The 19816-nt window shown below is 40.9% G+C and overlaps 1 protein-coding gene across 2 annotated transcripts in view; it reads right to left on the bottom strand.

The window, feature by feature from the left end:
- Positions 1–34: 34 nt before the first annotated feature.
- CYTH3 (cytohesin 3) overlaps positions 35–19816 on the bottom strand; it is a 50700-nt gene continuing 30918 nt past the window's right edge. For both annotated transcript variants that reach the window (XM_071571422.1, XM_071571421.1), the window contains 8 exons: positions 16146–16226; positions 14051–14163; positions 12541–12689; positions 11648–11759; positions 4484–4560; positions 4327–4398; positions 4038–4192; positions 35–3434 (listed from right to left, as the gene is read on the bottom strand). In XM_071571422.1, the coding sequence (XP_071427523.1) occupies positions 3362–3434; positions 4038–4192; positions 4327–4398; positions 4484–4560; positions 11648–11759; positions 12541–12689; positions 14051–14163; positions 16146–16226 (832 nt within the window). In that variant the 3' untranslated portion in view covers positions 35–3361. The remainder of the gene's footprint in view (positions 3435–4037; positions 4193–4326; positions 4399–4483; positions 4561–11647; positions 11760–12540; positions 12690–14050; positions 14164–16145; positions 16227–19816) is intronic.

Genomic DNA, 19816 nt, shown 5'->3' with positions numbered 1-19816 from the left:
ATGTGTTCCTGGTGAATGAGGAGCTACACAATAGTACAGAGTTTCACACTTTATTTTTGAGAAAATTGATAGATTTAAGCAACAGGTCTTAATGATAAATGAAAACATTAACATTGCAGTGGCTTTACGTAAGAACATCACATTTTTAACAGTGATACAGAGTATTTGTCATGCAAATCACTTGTGTACACCAAGTAATACATATATCAATACATATCTGTACAGTATTTACATTTTATATTTAAACTCTAGCTAGAAACATTTTCCAAGAAAATATAGAAATGAAACTGGTAAGCCACAAGTCTTCATTTGTAGCATTTGGTCTACAACAGACCCAGCTTTTCCAGCAAGCATATCTACATAGATATGTAATAAATCTTAAAAATATGCATTGTTTTTTATATATGAAGCATTATAAATGCTGCTCAGTTTACAAAGGTTCAGTTTTGTACCAGTTTAAAACGGTTCAAAATGTTAAGTGACACAGAGCTTATTTTGTCAGAATGTTGTAAAATTTAAGTCAGTCCAGCTGAGCTTAAGTTTTATGTACAGTTCTCTCCCAGCTGCACTGGCAGTGCCCGGTGGGTCACACTGAGCACGTGGCAGGAGCAGCCCCTCAACATCAAAAACACAGAGCTGGAGAATTATCCAAGTTCCAGTGCAACAGGGAGGGAGAATCTGTGGTCCCCAAGGGACTTTTCCTCAGCATGGCCAAACTGTAACAGATCCTGCTTTAGGCCACTGAGCAGCCACTCTCAGTAGCCACCCCTGGACTTGAAGCCCAATAGAAAAGGGAAAGGTTGAGAGATTTTTCTTCACCCTCGTGGACAGTACCTGATATGGCCAAAATTTTCACAAGCCACTTTGTTTTACTGGCCTCGTGGCCAGTGGAAATTTTGGGCCAGTTTCACTCCCTGTTAATACTGTTACAAGGAACATTTGAAATCAAATATTAACACACACAAGAATGCTGTTCCATTAGCTTTGGTAAATTAAATAGATACATTGAGCACCACAAGTAGCTGTTTAAGATGTTGCATTTCAACGCTAAGAAATAATGTATTTCCTGCTATAATATCCTCAGTTACATGTTACTCTAAATAATTATTTCTGCCAGATATAAGAACTTCAAACTAAATACAGCAAATGAACTCTCAAGGCATTTCCTTCATGCTCATAGGCAGACACCCTCACCTGGTTAAATAAATAGATTTCCTCAAAGGGGATATTTCAGAAGACAAGAACTGATACAAAAGTGCTTCATGGCTTATTCATGCTTTTGTAATCTCACATTTCCCCAGAAATATTTTATTTGCTGCCTCTCCCCTTCATGCTCACAAGTACCACTGATTTGGCTTGTCACTATTTGCATTACAAATCCACTTGTCCAAAGCTCAGACTGATGGAAGCAGTGCCTGAACACACGTCGTGTCACTGCAGAGTGGAAGACTCAAAACAAGTGTTGTCAGCAGCTCTGTCACTGCTGCCTCACAAACAGAGGACACACAATTAATTTCTATAAAGAGTTTAAATGTGTTCCATTAAGCAAAGATATCCCCACACTGACACTGATTCAAGGATTCTACCTCCTTTGGTTGAGTTTTACTGCCTTGGAAGCACTCGGATTTGAACACTCACCCAAGCAATTCCACACACTCTGGGGAAGATCTGAGGTGTAGGAAAATTTACTTTGTTCTTTTCCACTTGGCCTCTTTTGCAAACATGCAATAAAGCACAACACTCACAGGCTGACATCCCATGCAAAACAAGGCAAATCAGTAAGACAGAACAATGAAACAGGCTCTCCCTTGCAGTTCAAAGGAGATTTCAAACAGATCAACTCAGTGAGTGAGTCTGTGGGTTTGCCACAGCAAAATGTGCAGCACGTTTCCCTCCAACAGATCCAGAGGTGCTCCTGTAACGCCACCAAGCAGAACTGCTCTGACATTCTGGTCTCCAGAGCGTTCCCTGGCACAGCAGGCATGGCTCAGCTTCAACAAGTTTGGGGAAAACAGTACAAACTGAAGTGGGGTCCAACTCCCCACTTTCTGCCTCCACTGTGGGCTGTGGGGCTTTACCTCAAGAACAGTGTGTGCCATCAGCAGAAAACACCGGGGTAAAACCTGCTGTTGGCCTGTTCCTGAAAGGCCCATCAGTAGGGCCACACAGATCTGCCACAAATTACAAATACAGGAGAGACACATGTTTGGGGGGGAGTCTACCTGCACTAAGTAATGGATATGGAAGATTTTATTTTTTAAGTAAAAATAAAGATGTCTCTTCATTTTTTAAAAAATTCCAACTGCTGAAGCACAGATCTGAAAAATCGCCTTAAAGAACATGAGAAAAATACTGAACTTCTCTGCAAGTCCAAAGTTTCTTATCAAGCGAAGGAATGACTCCTGCTTGCTTAACTCTCCAGGGCTGCATCTTACAGAAAGATTTCACCTTCCCAGTTTTTCCCTTTAAAAACATGAAATGCATGTGAGATTATTTGAGTGTTTTCACATGCAAAGCCTAAACTCACACAAGCCCCTGTCATTCCTTTGGTAGTAACTTAGTGTTAATTAAACTACAACATATCAAAAACATAAGAAGGATGTTACCATATAAAAAGCAGATTAAACCAGTCACTAAACCTCAGTGCTTACTGTATGAGCAGACAGGAATGAGTTTTAGCCAACAGGCAAATATCAGGCCCTGTCTGTGCTTCGTGTCATGTCTGCAGGCTCAGGCCTTGGACCTCAGTGCAGCCCAGCCCTCTGGCACCACGAGGGACCTGCACAGCTGCCAGTCTGCTGAGCTGCACTGCTGAAGAAGAAAAGCTGATTCCATAAAGGTAGGGGAGAAATCCTGACTGAGCTGCCCTCAGTGTGAAACACACACGACTTGAGAGCTGACACTGAGACTGGGGGTCTCTGTCACAGGCAAATGAAGTGCCAGGACATGCCAGGCTCTACTGTCGGTGCTGCACTTTGGTGAGAGAGGAAAAGTCAAAGTCACTCCTCCTTTTATGGGAAATGCACTCCAGTAACAACTATAGGACATTTTCCTGTCAGCCCTGAACTCCTTCCCTCCCAGCCCAAGCAAACTGGAGTTGTAACTAACACAAATGAAACCAAGGCTTCCATGTTTTCAGTTGAAACAAGTTCCAATAGAATCATTCTCTGAAATTTGAAGCTTCCTTCAAATTATACGCCAGTAACTATTTACCCTGAAAGGTCTTGTCAAGTTTTTATGCCATAATAAAGTGTATATATATAAAATTTACAGCTATTGTCTTCATTCAGTTTGTCCAATTTTTACATTATGACTCCACTGTATGCTCATTTATAGGTTGCTGCAGGTCACTGGTCATGTTCTATTTCTTATTTGCAATCCTTCTTTTCCTTGTTGCCAGCATATCATAAAAGGGATCCCTGCTGATACTTGCTCTGGAAGAGAAAAAAGGAACCATCAGTTTGATTAACAAATACCTGGTTTTGAAAACTCTCTTCCCTGTGGATGACTCCACACCCTTAATAAGAAAATGGATGGTTGAATTCCAAGCACCACAAATACTTCTTTAGCAAAAGATGCTATTCAGCTATGATTTGTTAAGAATTCATACCTTCATCTAGACTATTGTTTATTTCTTTAAGTGTGGGTCTGTTTCTAAACCTTCCAAGATCAAATCAAGCTGTGGAAGTTTAAAGCTGCCTGTGAACATGCTTAAGATACATGTCACTAAAGTTAATTATCAGGTGAAGTAAGAATCCAGTAAAATGAGGTTTAAAGGCAATTCACACAAGGTTTTACATTTGCTTAACAAAATTAAACTATTTTCCTCATTTGGGTTAGTAGCACTGTTTCTTCAGGACCAGAAGTAACAGCAGAGTTGTATCTTGATCCATCAACCCCATGGAGCTTGTCATTAATCCCAGAGCACTTTGCCACATCAGAGCTCTTCACACAAGTTAGAACAAATTCTGCTAGTACCTTACTCTGAAAAGAGCTTACATGTCATTCCTGAAAGGCATTTAAGGCTTTAAACTCACTTGATAGATTTAATCCACTCTTCCTTTTCCTCTGGGGTGGGAGCAGATATTCTGTACACCACGTGGTTGCCTTCTACCACTCTGCCATCAGCTTCAGTTTTACAGGCTTTAATCACTTGACCTTTATGACTGGGGTTGTAGAGCTCAAAGCAGTTCTGGAGGGTAGAGATGAAGAAATACATTTAAAAAAACCCAAACAAAACTGACAAATACATTAATTTAACAGCACAATTAAGTTCTATATGGTTTATTTTTCTTCATTAAAATAATAAATATGAAACTCTCTTACTGGTTTTCTAGGGTCTTCAACTTCTCTTATGCTAAGATTCTCTAACGGAATAATTCCTCTAGGTTCTTTGTCCTAAAAAATGAGGAAAGGATCACATTATTAATCACTTAAATATCCTGATTACAAATGAACTTTACCAGGATTGATATATACTTACTGTTGTGTATTCAAAGTAATACAGGCAATTATCAGTCAGGATAAACCACCTCCGTTTCCATGTTTTTACTCTTCCCCCTGCAATCAAAAGGTAGGCTGGAATTAAACATGTGCTGCTGTCAAGGCTTCAACAACGGGTAAGGAAATAATTTAGTTTTGCTTGTTTTACAAAATAGGGTTTAATTCCTTCATGGTAAATGGATCAGGCACAGATGAGTGAGGTTAAAGGCACATGTTGCTGCAGCTCTTGTCCCAAGGCAGCTCTAACTATGGTGGTGCTGCCCAGCCCCAAAGTGCAGGGGCCACACCTGCCCCTCTGCCCAGGCCCCACAGTGCTTTATGGCACCAGGAATAGTAAGTCCACACAGCCCCCGACACAGGCAGTGCTGCCAGGGCTGGGGGCGCTGAATGAGCCCAGCCCAGGTGGGGTTTAACACCCACAGCCCCTGACACAGGCAGGGCTGCCAGGGCTGGGGGGGCTGAATGAGCCCAGCCCAGGCCAGGTTTAACCCCACACAGCCCCTCGCTCACACCAGCACCGGCTGTGGAACGGGATGGAGAACCAGCAGCTGGGTCCCAGCAACAGCACCAACCCTCTCCACAGCTTGTCTTGGACAAGAAAATGGTCCCATCAATAAAATTTTATCACCTGTCACTCCTCACATGAGCAAACATGTGATTAAGAACCTATTTCTACTTTCAGATTCAACATGGAGTGCGTAAGATGATCACAAACATCACTACCAGGACAAACATGATGGGCCACCAATAAGGAAATCCTGTGCCAAGACATTGTTAGTCATTTGTCATCTTTTAGAATTTTAAAAACATGTTCTCTTTATGGCTCAATGTATCATTGAGGACACCTGACAGAAGAAGCTCCTGCTCCAAAAGTGTCCATTTTTCCTGCATTAACAGTTTAGACAACAGCAACCACAGAGTTCTTCCTTACAGCTGTTAGTGACATGCTATAGGGAAAAACATTGTTTTGGCCCTTTCAGTTTTTCTGCCACTGGCTGCTTCAGAACACATCTAGCTTCCCACAATTATATTAATTTAAACTCATTTCCAGGAGAGAATTGTAGACAAAGCATTCACATATTATTAGTACAAAGGCTTAGATCCACCATAGTTATCTGACTTCAGGATTATGTCACCACCTGTGCATCATCCACTCAGCAGGGATTTAATCTCATCAACCAACACTTTAGAATAGCTGATCTTGCAACTGAACACCCGTGCAGAAAAGAGCACCATCAATACACACACGACACCCAGTTGAATCCAAGTCATATCACCAAATTTAAGATACGCGCATAATTTTTGAATCTGTTTGTTCTGTTTGAGGTAGCTGGGGTTTTGTTTAATGCAGAAATCCAAATCATATGGAATTAGATAACAATTCTTGGAATGTCATGACATTTCAGGATACCAATCTAGTGCCTGTTTGCATTGCACACCAAGGACGTTGCAAGTTGTATCTTCCTTTTGCTTGGTTTCACCACCTGTGGAGTAGCCCAGTGCTAACACACTGCAGCATCCAACGTGCTCAACACACTTTGTTTCCACTGGATGCACACAAATCTTACGAAAAATTCAATCTGCAAGCAGGTGTGGTGAAATAAGAGAAGGCAAAACAGTGCAAGATGCAGAAGCCGTGACACAATGAATGGTTGAGTGAACTGGAGACAGTGAGGGAAGAACTGGTGGCATTTTAGTACAAGCACTGTGACAGATCCTTAAATAAAGCACTGCAGAGACATTCAAACTGGCACGTACGTCACTAGAAAATTTCCCATCAACTTGACTGAGATCTGATTCCAGTATCAGGAAGTACTTGGGTTTGGAATGACGAACCTGAGCTTGACTCACTTCCAGATCAATGAATAAGCAGCTGCCAAGTCAAGGCACTGCCAGGGCACTCCTTGAGATCACCACAACATGACATTTCTACATAACCCAGTGTTAAATTGCCATGGCTTTAAGTCACGTTCTGCTCTCTAAGGTTAACAGGTTACCACCACTTAACATTTGTATGGCCCTAAAACATCCCTGTGATTTTCAGACTAACAGGGAACATCAGCTACCAGAGGCTTGCCCAGTTCTAGCAGAAAAACAATTCAGGAGGAGAGTGGATGAAACAAAGAGGGGAAACAGGATACTGCCCAGAGCAGCTTAAACTGAACACAGGTGTTTCTCATAAACCATATCATGTCAGAACACAGTAATAACCACATATTTAAAAGAAGACCTGCTTATAATTTAAAGCAGAAATATGGACCTAAAACACACACCTCCCAGAACAATATGAAGTGTCAAGCAGTAAACCACAGCTGAGCTTGCTGAAATTTTTCCAGACAACATCCCTGCTCTCTGGAAAAGCCAGATTTCTCAAACCTAAAACCTTTTGTAGTCATGCTGCAGATTTGATAAAGCTTTTGTCATGAAACATTTCCCAGCTCCAGGATAGTATTGATGTTGGAGCCAGAAAGAAGATTAAATATTTTCAACAACATCCCTCTTACTACTCCTTTCTCCCTAAAACAGCCAGTAGCTCACTGGGTTACAGCACTGAAGTGAGTCATGGAAACAGACCCCAAATCCCTGCTCCACCAAGCTATGAGTTGCTCTTCCAGAAAAAAAAAAAACCAAAAAAACCAAGCATAAGGCAGAATTGTTTGGCAGGATAAGGAACTACTCTCACATGTCAGTCTCTGCCTCTCCACCCCATTACTTCGTTGCAGCTGTCAACAGCACAGAAACTCTAATAAAGCTCAGCATCTAATCTGCACTCATCAGATTTGCAGGGGTCACCATCTAAGACACATTTAATATGCCTTTGCAATGGGCTGCGGCCCAACCAGTCGGCCCATAAATGCTGCACACAGAATTAATGGGGGAGAACTCGGGACAACAAAACATTCCTCTCCTTGGCCGAGATTGCTGCAGGCTCACAGAACAACAAAGGGGTTAGTGCCATCCTTCATCTCTTATTCCAGCTGCCAGCCTTTCAGAGATTAAACCTGGAAGGAATTAAGTTAGCAGAAGAGAATCAAGAAAACCAGAGGATGAATCCATAAACATTTACAGAAATGGAGAGATAAGTGACATACTTCTGAAAGATCCAGCCGATTAACCAAAATGCACAGACATCTCAAATAACAAAATACAGGATCGTGGCATGTTGTAGGTGGGAATCTCAGGAGACTACAAGAAAAAGCCATAAGGCAAAATGTAGAGAAAGAGGAATAGAAACACTCTTCACCTTTGTAACTCAACTTAGGGTTGTTTTTTTAACTCTGGGCAAAGTACAAACTAGACAAACAAGGTAAATGAAACCATCTACACTAAAGGGAAAAGCAACAGGCAATGACTTAGGAAACATCAACCTCCAAAGTAAGAAAGGCCTTAAGGCTAAAGGCAGCAATGTATCTGAAGTTAGAAAATTCTACCCAAATCTTCAGCTCATTTATATAAAACTTTCAGAGGGGAAGGAGAGAGATGCACACACCAAGAATGATTTTATTCCTCTCAGTTCCTTTAGACACCACCAGGCAGAGCAGACCCAGCAGCTGCACAGTGATGCAGACAACTGGATCCCAGAGTGGGATTATTGCCAAAGAAGTGTCCCTGGGCCCCAGCATGGACTGTCCCTCCTGGAAAGGCCCTGGGCACCACGAGGGAGGCAGTGACGGAAGGCACCAGTTTCCTGATCGGCCACCACTGCCCTCTGCCCCGGAGCAGGGAAGAGGAACAACATCCTCTCAAGGACAGATGTGCTGGAATGAGCACCACTGGCAGGACAGGCCCGGATGTGAAGCCTTTGGACAAACTCCAAGTGCTTTGAAACCTCCTGACTGGCAGACACAATTAACACACTCGTGTGTCTGGCTCGAAGCATTTCCTCTCCAGTTTGGGGGAATAATGTCACAGTTTCCCTGTAACTAGAAGAAAGTATTACACAAACCAAGCCATTTGCCCAGAGAAGCTGCTTTAGGCAAGGAAAAATTCCAAAATACCGTAGGGTAGATGGCAGAACATTTCGTGGTACCAACACCAGTTATAATTACGATGTAGAAAAATCTGGAATCTCGTGATGTCTCACACTGCTCTAAGTGAGGACTCACCAGCACTCAGCAGCTTTCAGATTTTGACTTGCAGCATCAATTTTCATTACACCAGGCTTCAAACCATGCAGAACTGAGTGATAATTTAGGTCTACCAAGATAAAGACATCTATATAAAGACACCAGCTAAGTCTGGATAGATAAAACCAGAATTGCTGTCTGGCTGCCAGGTTTGGCACTCAGACTTACACAGTCACCTCTGAACAATCCAGAGCAGTAAACTCTCCAAAAGCATTCTGTCCCCTCCCAGCTTCCTAAAACCCAATGCCAGTCTCAGGGGCCAAAGTTGTCTTTTGGACAGATGAATTTTACAATATATGAAAGTTTCACAATATCCATCTTCTGCTCAAAGGACAATCAATACAGTGAGAGATGGAATAGTAAAAAAAGGGGCACAAGTAGATAAATGGGAAGAGTTGACTGTAAGAAATACCAGATACAAAATACTGTCTTGATATATACTCAGGGTCTGCAAGTAGTCTTAGCTGTGTTTATAGTTTTACATAAAACTTTGTATTTCAACTTTTATGTGTTATCACAACTGGGCACTTACATTCCCATACAGGAATAGTCTCCTCAGCATTTCAACAGTACTGAAACCTTTAATATCAGAAACTTCCAGATCTGAAGGGAGCCCTACCCATTTCACAGGAAGTGTCTCCCAACAGAAAGGACTGTAAAAATGCAAACAATGTGGTTTGACACAGTGGTCTCAACATCCAGTTTAAGACTCCTAGCAAATAGGAAACTCAAGGAAGACGAAAGCAAGAAGGGAGAAAAAAAAAAACCCTGCCAGGTTTATTTCTGGTCACTGCATCTAAACTAGCAGTGTATTTGTCTGTACCAGCCTGTGTCTGCTGAAAAAAATGCAGCCTTTCAGGGAAGCACAGCTCCAGGCATTTCCAGGCTGATTCACCAGAGGCTTCTGGACACGTTTCATTTCTTTATTCAAATAACCCTCACGCCGTGGGAGTGTTACTTTTAACACCCTCCTGCTTCACACACCCTGCTACTACTGGGTTTTCTGTGCACTGTCTCTATTTTACCTTGAACACACTGAAAACTCAGGCAGAGTTTTCAGTCCTGACCTCTGGTTTATTGCCCTTGCACCAGAGCCAGACTGTGCAGAAGTACTTGGCAGCTCTCACTTATTTCCAATCATCGTTTCCTCAATTTCGTTGTTCCTCTATTTTTTATTAGATCTCTTATGTCTTTTATTGACAGTTTCTCCCATGAGGAATGCTGTCCCTGCTCTGCACACCCACACAAGCTGCACTCTCTGGTGTGCAGGTAAGAGAGAGCACTGGGGACAGAAACATGCACAGCATGGCCTGACACCCAATCCCTTCTCCAGGAAGCACATTCTACCTACATCAGCCTGAAAGCTCCCATCTCCTGCTACAAAATGAAGAAAAGCTGCAAAGTCATCTTTGAAACTGTGCCAGCTGAGCCAAGGCACATGAAAAAGCCAGAGCTTTGCTCTACTGCAGTGAGGAAGACAAAGAGCACCACAGCATCTGTAGCACAGAGGTCAAAACACGACATTGGAGAGCATGTGAATGAATTCCAAATGCTTCCTTTTCACATTCATTTCCTTCCAGCACTACCATGACCACCGATTTCCAGGTGCAATCAGCAGAGCAGGCTCAGGGCTCCTCCAGGCTCCACTTCCGCCACCCTCTCCATGTGCACCCCCAGCACACACCCCTTTCAGTCACCATTCTGCATGTGCAAAGTTTCTTCCACTTTAACAAGCACTTAATAGATTAAAGTGGCCAAAAAACGGCTCTCTTGAAGGGTGTATCCTGGTGTTTAAGTAAGTTTATTGCTGTGAAAAACAACTGTTAAAATAAAGTGTCAGTCTCCTTCATATAGGAAAAAAATTCCCTAAGGCCAAGTGAAAAAGTGAATCCCATCAACTCTAAACCAAGGGCATCTTGCAGTGCCAGAAGTCTGAACTACCAGAGGTTTCCACAATCCTGACTCTGAAGTTCGTTTAAGACTCTGCTCAGTAAGCTAAATGTATTATTTACAAAAGGAAAATAAACAGGAAAAAGAACAGTTTTTATAAATCCATAATTCAAATACAATCCATCTTTCAATAACCTAGTATCATGGATAAACAAGTAACAAATCACTCAAACTTCATGACAAAGAGTAACACTTGTTTGCTCTCAGTAGGGATTATTCTGTCCTTGTGTTCTTCCAGGAATAAGCAAAGTGTGCTGAAAACATCCTTATTTTTCTGCTTTACATGTAAACACTTTCTTGTTTTGCAGAACACACTTGCATGTGAGTTAGACACCGACATGCCAGTCTGCCACTGATGACACTGTTAGTGACACTGAGTGAAAAAGCAAAATGCTACAACAAATCTGATTAAAAAAGAAAAAAAATAAAAGAAAAAAACCAGGAGGCAGGAGGAAGAAAACAAAAGATGAGCAACTGAAGAAGAGGGGACTGGAAAGCATCAGATACGTACCTCCTAATGCAGAATAAGCAGAGACAGCCAGTCACAGAACAGAAAGGTGATAGGTCATAGGCCATAAGGAAAACAAGAAGGCACATTTAAACCACTCATTAAAAAATCATAGCCAAAACCAAACCAAGAGAAACTCACAAATAATATGGAAAAATAAAGACATACAAAAATAACCATTTGAGGAGAAATCCTTTTTTTGTACACAGAAAACTGAGTTGAAGTATCACACAGTTTTCTGAAATGACCTTATGGAGACTTAGTTGTTATTTATCAGTCACAGCATGTGGTAAATACCATGTGGCGTTTCCTTTTTGTAGCCGAGGTTTTATTTCTCATATCTCAGAAATAAAACTCCGAAGTCTGAAACAAGATGGCTGATTTGGATATGCAAAATAAGAAGTAACAGCCTTCAGATGTAAAGGAGCTGCTTATTTTGGTTCACATGTTTTTAAATACAAAGTTAATCCTGTTACCTTCCCAAGAAAGCAGACACGGAAGCAGCAAACATGCCAACAATGAACAAACACCCAGCAGCACCAGTGCCCTTGTGACTAACCTAATTTCAGCAGCCAACCTTCTCTGTCTGGATTAAAAAATGTATGTGTTAGGTCATTTCCATCATCCTCTGGAATTTTAAATGGCTCATTCTTAATACTTTCGTATAAATTCTAGAAGGATAAAAAAAAGAGAGGAAAAAGATCTCATTAATAAATGTCTTAACAGAAAATGCAACCAGGATATCTTAGTGCTTCTCAGACTGTTTGTATGAAAAGCATAGAAAATACTGTCCATCAAATACTGGACCATCCCTTCTCAATCTCTGTTTACTACTTCCATCAAGTTTGATTTTAAACCACTTCATTTACAAACAAGTCTCTCTTTAGTACAAATTTCATAAGCACTCCCAGCAAAGACATTTTAATTTAACTTCAGCCTTCAGTATTTCCAAGATTTCAGCATCAGGTCTCATTTAGAACAGGTTTAACCAAATGAACCTGGGTTTTCAGCAAATGGTGTGGGCCATCACACTGTCTTACAGCAACACCTGCTTTTTCCTGATATCCCAAGGGACAGGAGGGAGCTCCACAAGGCATGTGGAAAGAAAGGAGAGGCAATAACCAAACCATTATTTTTACTAGTTTTTGTGGTTTTCTCTGACTTATCCAGAAATACTAGTTTTTCGTAAGAAGCCAATTCCACAAAAATTTTGCCATCAGCAAACAACTGAGAGTGTTTTTGTTGACATCTCTGCTCAACAAAAGGCTGATAGAGGGAAAACTGGCTCAAAACATCAAAAAACACTTCTTTCAGCTACTCAAATGGTTCTGCAAGTTAGAAAATGCTCTTCTTGCCTTCCCTTGACAAATTAGCCTGAGAACTGCTGCCCACACTTTTACCTCTGCTCCCAACCCCCCCAGGCCATGCCCTGTGCCCCCCAGCTCAGCTCACCCGCAGCAGCTCCTCTGGGAGGTCTCCGCCCTCGTTGATCCCTCGGTTCATGGAGATGAACCTCTCCACGGTGGGTTTGTCCCGGACGTTGTGGTTGTGCAGGCTGGTGTTCAGCATGATGATGGCAAAGGAAAGCACATAGCAAGTGTCTGAAATCAGAGTTGAAAAATGATTTATCTACGTGTTGTGGCACCTGTAACATTAATATACAGCTCATCCTGACTGACAAAGTAACAGGGAGTCCAAAAATCCTGAACACTGTACATGAAAGTCTTAAATCTTTCTTTAAACTGTTGAAGTAAGCCTAAGAAGAAAAAACGTATTACATCTCAAAAGCCAGTAGGAGAAAGAATAAAAAAACCTCTATGAAGTAATTGTTATCACCCTAAATTAACACTTCACTTAAAACACTGAAGTGTTGTTGGGCAAAATGTTCTGTGCACACAGATTTTGCCTAGATCGTGTGGTAGATCCTATAATAAACTTGCTCAATCAGCCTCCTCCTATTTTAAGCATTTCTAAAGCTTTCTGCAAAGAGAAAGAATGGTCTCTTCAAAATATTATTTTGAATTGTATTTAGAGACTGAAAATGACACTGACTCAGTTTCTTGGCATACAGGAGGCAGCCAGTACTACTGGGTAATATCAGAAGATGACAAAGGAAATCTTATCATGCCTCTTGGCATGGTTATGATTATAGTAAATTTCCCAGAGTTCAAGTACAAGCAGAATGGAAAACTCCTTGCTACAAAGAGGAAAAATATGTTCGCATCTTCAGCATTTTGTTTGCAATACTTTCCTCTTTAGCTGTTGCAGACTTGCTTTACATCAACTTTTTCCCAGCCTCAAATGAAATGATGAACAGCAAACTGTGTGTGCCTATAACCAAACACGCCGACAATCCCTGGCATCCTCTGCAGTATCACAAAGTTTTGGTAGCTTTTATGGTTTGATCAATCCTAAAGCAAATAATTTAGTGGAAAACTGGGGTGCATTTCTACTGAGATCAATTATTGCTGAGCAGAGTGCTAAAGAGAAAGGATATGGCTGTTGTAACAAAATTGGATGACCTTCCATACAATAAATTACAGCCACATATAGGAGGACTTGATACAGAGATAATGAGGCATAAAATCCTTATGACTGACAAATGAGACCACCCAACCTACCAGTCTCTTCTGCCCTTTAGTCCCTGAGAATCTCTTTTGCAATCCCTTAGCAAAATCTTTGGTGACATTTCTGAAGTGTGTTTTATACTGCAATTGGCTTAGATATGTATCATTGCTCAAGTTTTATAAATGGAAATGCAGTCTGACTATAAGCTGGCATTGCCTGGGTCAGACAGCCATGTTCTGTCAGTTCTCAGAAATTTCTCATTTCACTTATGATTTTAACCTGAACTTTCAAACTGGCCACTGTTTCCTTGCATCAGATGTAGAAGAATATATAGATTAATTCATATTTGGATCATACATGTACTTAAGAACTGCTGTTGTCTCTGGTGACTAACCTGTAGACTGGAAGACTCCTGGGTTACAAAGGCAATAACGTGAAGCAAAAGCTTCCATCATACGATCAATTTTTTGAGCCTCTCCTGGGAGTCTGAAGCTCCACAGAAACTGCCTACAGAAGGGAAAAATAGCTGTTACTCATTACAACATTTATACATTAAGCATATATGACTAACAATCCCAAACAAACAGCACTGTCTATATAGAACGTCCTAGAAATATGTTCTCAATCTCTCAACACACAAGTCAGGAGCTATTATAAAGCAACATGCACAGATGGCTAGCCCAGAAATTCAGCCAGCAACACTGCATGCTATCAGGCAAGATAATATGGCAGTTCATATTCTGAGGCTCTCTCTTTTTTCCAGACTAGTAAACAATTTTCTGTATGCATCCCATTTTTGCCATGAGAATGCTATGGGGGAAAAAAATGAGTTCAATCCTCCCTGGGTTTCCTGGCTCCAAAAAGCAATAAACAGCGAGACTTTACTTACAATGTAAAAGGAGACATTACACAAAATACTTCTTCTAGGGGAGAGAAACAAGGAATACAGAAAGACTTAACATCTTTACTGAAACTCATGAAAACATTTTAAAAATAGTAACAACAAGAAAGTCCCAGTGCTTAGAGAGATGCTGCCTGTCTACTGTCAGTTCACCCTACAAGACTCAGACCTAGGTCTTAAAAAGAATGACTTATATTATCATTTCAGTAATTTTGTAATATATGCAGCAGATCTGGGCTGCTGTTTTAGCAGCACGAACTGGAATACAGAGGTTACTATTGTGGCTTTCTGTTTCTACATGTAGGTACACTGGAATGCATACAGGACAGAAGTCTTCACAAATTTACTTTTGGCAAGTTTTGGTGCTGAGAAGTTCCAATGAATTTTGTAATTTATTCCTTTATCTCTTAGCAAAAGAATTATCTGACTAGGCTCTAAACCAGCAAAGTTACATGCTCTGCCATGCAAAACAAGTCCTCACTATTACCTGTACGCTGGATGCCAATATAGGAACAATTTATTCCCGCCTTCATCAATTTTCATTTTAGGTCATTGTATTAAAGTGCCACAGGCCATCTTTAGTTTGTCAGCTCTATATACTCTTTTACTCACCTCGTGCAATGTTCCAGATCACGAATTTTGTAAGCTACCAAAATACAAACATTTAATAGTAGCAGCTGCTAAGGAAGAGTAAAGTCAAACCTAACGTTACATTGGGTGACAGGGACAGGAACACGAAGCCTCACAGAGAAGCTTCAGCAGCCACAGGAAAGGCTTCCCTGGCTCAAGTCTCAGGCAGCTCAAGTTATCATCACCACATCACTCAACCACAGCAAAGCTGGGCTGACTCCACATCACAAGGCAGTGCCCCAGAAACAAGGATCACACGGACATTCCCATTTATCTGGTGTCAGGAGGGAGTCACTTGCGGCAACAGAACAGCAGAACTGTCTGAGCCAACTCCATTTGCTCAATCTGTTATGGATCTTCACTGAGAGGAGAAGGGACCTCACAAGGTCACTGTGTGCAACCATCCCAGGGAAATCAACTGAACTGTTCATTCAGCAAGCGAAAAAAATATACTGAGATATCACACTTTCTTTCACATGACAAGTGGGAAACTCCAAGGGAACTTTGCTTCAAAGTTCACCTTTTTGCAAGTGAACTGAATCACTGATTATGGCCAGGGGATTTCTGCCTCTCCCTGCCCAGAGGGCAAGCTGAGGTGGAAGGAAAGGAGGAAGAAAATTATTTATTTAGAGTTTGTTTCTTTTTCAACCTATCTCTGTGTTGAGATATAAAACAGATCTTCAATGTCCACACATGGCAGGAACCCCTAGGAGCTACAGCTGTGTTTTAGTTGCTTGTATTTGAAATGATCAGGGGCTGTCACCCTCAGAGCAGCACACACACACAAGCCATGGGAAGGGTTAAACAGAGCTGTCTCTGCTCAGTGCACAGTAATGCTCAGTGCAGTTGTGCTGAGCTGTAGAGCAGCTTTCTGACCAATAAATCAACACAGTGACTCACATGAACATGCAATTTGATAAAGGAAGCTCAGGTCAAAAACCAGAAGGAATTTACTCACCTTAAGGCTTGGACAAGATTGAGATCAGCGAACTCATGGAGTTCAACAAAAGCCTGAAGAACTTTAATATTAAATTCATCTCTATGAAAAACAAACATGGAAACAGACAATTACAATTCTGAACTTTAAAGACTTGTTAGTTATCTCTATTTGCTTCCAAGAATGAGAAAGGAAATGAACAATCAAATCAAGTCCTCAGAATTAGTCTACACATTTATTTAAGAGGTATTTTAATATTTAACATTAGGATTTTGCCCATTTTTGCTGGTAGGTCAGCAAAAGCCAGTGCACTGGAGATTATTTTAGAACTGCTTTTTTAAATGAGCCAAAAATGGCCTGGTCTTCTTTGCTTCACATTTTTTATTATTCAACTTGCCTTGATATAGGATGATACCTGACAAATGTGTTTGGTAAATTCTTTTGAAGAAATTTTGTCATGAACTCTTAAACAATGGTTAATGTGAAATTAATTTCTTTCACCATACAACACATGAAAAACAAACTTCCTTTTTTCCTCTAAGAAAATATTAAAGCAGTATCTTAATTTATGTACAAAGATAAGAAACAAAAACGCTTTGACTGATTGTATCCAAGAAAAAGAACAGCTTTTGAAAAGAGCTACTTAGTATGTGCTGTATTCTTATCTTATTCTCAAAAATTGTTACAACAATCACAGAATCACAGAATCACAGACTATTCTGAGTTGGAAGGGACCCACAAGGATCATCAAGTCCGACTCTTAAGTCAATGGCCCACACAGGGGATTGAACCCATGACCTTGGCATTATTACAACCAAGTTTTAACCACCTGAGCTAATGAGAGTTTACTAAAATTAGATAGGTTTTGAACGAGTTTCTCTCAACTCATCTTTTATATTTATATGTAAACAATAAGCCAAATGATGCTTTGTTTGACCCAAAGGTGTTTAAATGCAGAAGTAACATTTAAACATCAATGAACACAACGCAGTTTGGCTGCAGAAGAGTTTACCCTGCCCTGTCACTGAGCTCACACACCAGGAGGTTTCGGATCCTCAGGGTGTGCTTTAACTACATCACCAGGACAGAATGTGGCAGTTCAGACTCCACCCGAGCAGAGAGGTGTTCCCTGCCCAGAATGATCTGCTGCATCGCTGACTAAGGCACAGTCACACCTGCAACACTCCGAGAAAACACCTCAAACCCAACCCCTCATTCATCCCATATTGTTTGCACTAAAACACACCAGCTCTGCCAAGCAAATCACTGCAATGCACACCTAATTTAGCAAAGCTTGGATCAGTGTGCGACTGCCTTCCAGGGAAGTGGCAGAGCAGTGTAACACAGCAGAGCTCCCAACAGGGGTATGGTTTCACTCTAAAATACTGATTTTGTTTATATGTACATGATACTTGTGCTGGGTGCCCCTCCAAGGGCACAAGCCAAATAACATAAAAGGTCTAGGAAGCCACTTATTTTTTTAAGTGAAGACTCACTCACACACAATGAGATCTTAAATCTTTTACAGGATGTAATTCATCCCTTATTTATTGTAACTTTTTAGGGGTTTTCTCACTCCATTTCACCATTCCTTTTTTTCAGTTTGCTGAGTGCTGCAAGACTATAAAAGTCAGTAACTTAAAATATATCTCTTTATGGCAGAATGTTATACAAATATTTCATTCTGTTGACTATCCTGGTCTTGTCTTCAGCTATATTTAGCTAGAATGCAGAGTAATTCATGAGGGGCCCCTGAGAGCGAGTGGCAAACTAAAAGAGAACGTCCTCAGACTCCAAATGCACTGATAAAAGTCAGTGTGTAACTGAGCAAAAACTCATCTATAACGTTCTCTGCCATTCACACAGCACAAATCACTGGATAGCCTGTTCCTCAGGCAGTCACAAAGGCAAAGCCAGCAGCTGAAGACACCTCAATTGTCACATTTCATTTTATCTCAGGGTATTTATTTTACCCCAGGACCTACAGGCTTAATACATTCTTAATACATTCTTTCCAGGGAAACATGAATAAAAATTATTAGGATTCTAGGAAATTACTGTTGCAGTTCAGTGGAGTGTGATGAACCAATTCACCACTCCAGACCCAACTACCTTGACATTTCCATACACGGTCCTGATAATCAGATTGTCATCTCCTCACTGCCACCCTCTCACTAATTCATATGTGTGAAGAAAAAAAAAGAAAAAGGAATATCATTTGCTTTCCCATTACCATGTTAATATTACACCCTCCACAGAAAAGAAGAAACACAAAAAACCCAATTTCTGTAGACTGACTGAATACATTGCATGAAAGCTCCTTTTATAGCAGAAAATAATTTTAAGATTTCTTTTTGACTTCAACTGTTCCTTAAATGGACAGACTGCTTCTGCCTTGTGGCAAACAGGGAGCAGTGTGTCAAGTCTTTTCAATTCTCCCCAGATTTTAGTCTGCAGTTGATAGATTTATATAAAATATCCTGATCAAATTTGCTATTCAGTATAATCACTAAATTTGCCAGTCTATAAGTCTTGAAAAGCTCAGAAGATAAAACTGAATTGCATATTTCTCTGTACACATACTCAGTGTTAGTAAGAAAGGGTGCCCTGTACTGCCAGATTAGAGCACAGTGCTGCCCAGCATCCCTGCAGGGATGTGAACCCATTAAAAAAATCAAAAATAAAATCACACAAATGCTATTGATGACCCTAGTGAGCCTGGGCACACTGGTAAAACCTTTCTGCATGAGTACAGGGCTCTGGGAATAGGACTAGAAAAACTGGAAGTATTTCAAAAGAAGATACCAAAGTAAAGTGCAGCTCTCAGAAACACAGAATGCTTTATACAGGTCTTGTTACAGTTTTACCATTATGGATATTAACATCCAAGTGATTTTATAATACTGACTGCCCAAATATTCAAGAGAAGTAACAAAATTCTATTGCATAAAAACTGCTGACATGTCCCTATATTCTGTATAGGGGCTTCAGAGTCTCTGTATTCTGTATAAAGACTTCATCTCTTTTCAGAATACCTGTACTACAGTAAAAGCTTGCATTAAACCTATTAGAGTCAAGAGGAAATTGCTGAGCACAAAACCAAGCTGTTGATGCTGTAAGCAAAGTGCAGGTGTCTCAAAAGGATCTGCCACAACACATCACCCCAGGAGTTTATCCTAATTGAGTCAACTGCTAAACCTCCACAACTGGCACCTGAACAGGCGCCAGCACGTTGACACACACACTCCAACCCACCCTGCACTGCTGTCTCTCAGATGCCTTTTTAAAATCAATTCCTGGGCTGCACAGCAATGGAAGTCATTTGCACCCTGATTGTGTTTTGCAATAGTTGCATAAATACGCAATGTTGCATGTTTATTGTATCAGGACTGACAAAGATCCGGTGCAGCTGCCCTTTGAGACACCTCCTGACTCAGGGGAAGTCTCTGTGCAGGGAACAGGACAACACTAAAACCTGATAATAACCACTGTCTCAGGCACTACCCATTCTAATAACTAACTCCTTCACTGTCCACTCACTACTGATTGTACGTCACTCCTTCTCTGCACACAGCACCAAGAGCTGCCAGAACTGTTGAAATACAACCCTCAGACATTCCAGAAGCTTATGGTATTAATGCTGCACTGTAGCCAAATAGAAGGGTTCTCAAAATAATAAATTACAGTTAACT

Source organism: Pithys albifrons, chromosome 16, assembly GCF_047495875.1.
Source record: "Pithys albifrons albifrons isolate INPA30051 chromosome 16, PitAlb_v1, whole genome shotgun sequence".
In the NCBI taxonomy this organism is placed as follows: Eukaryota; Metazoa; Chordata; class Aves; order Passeriformes; family Thamnophilidae; genus Pithys; species Pithys albifrons.
The sequence above is the reverse complement of the archived record's forward strand: the minus strand, read 5'-3'. Positions and strand labels throughout refer to the sequence as shown.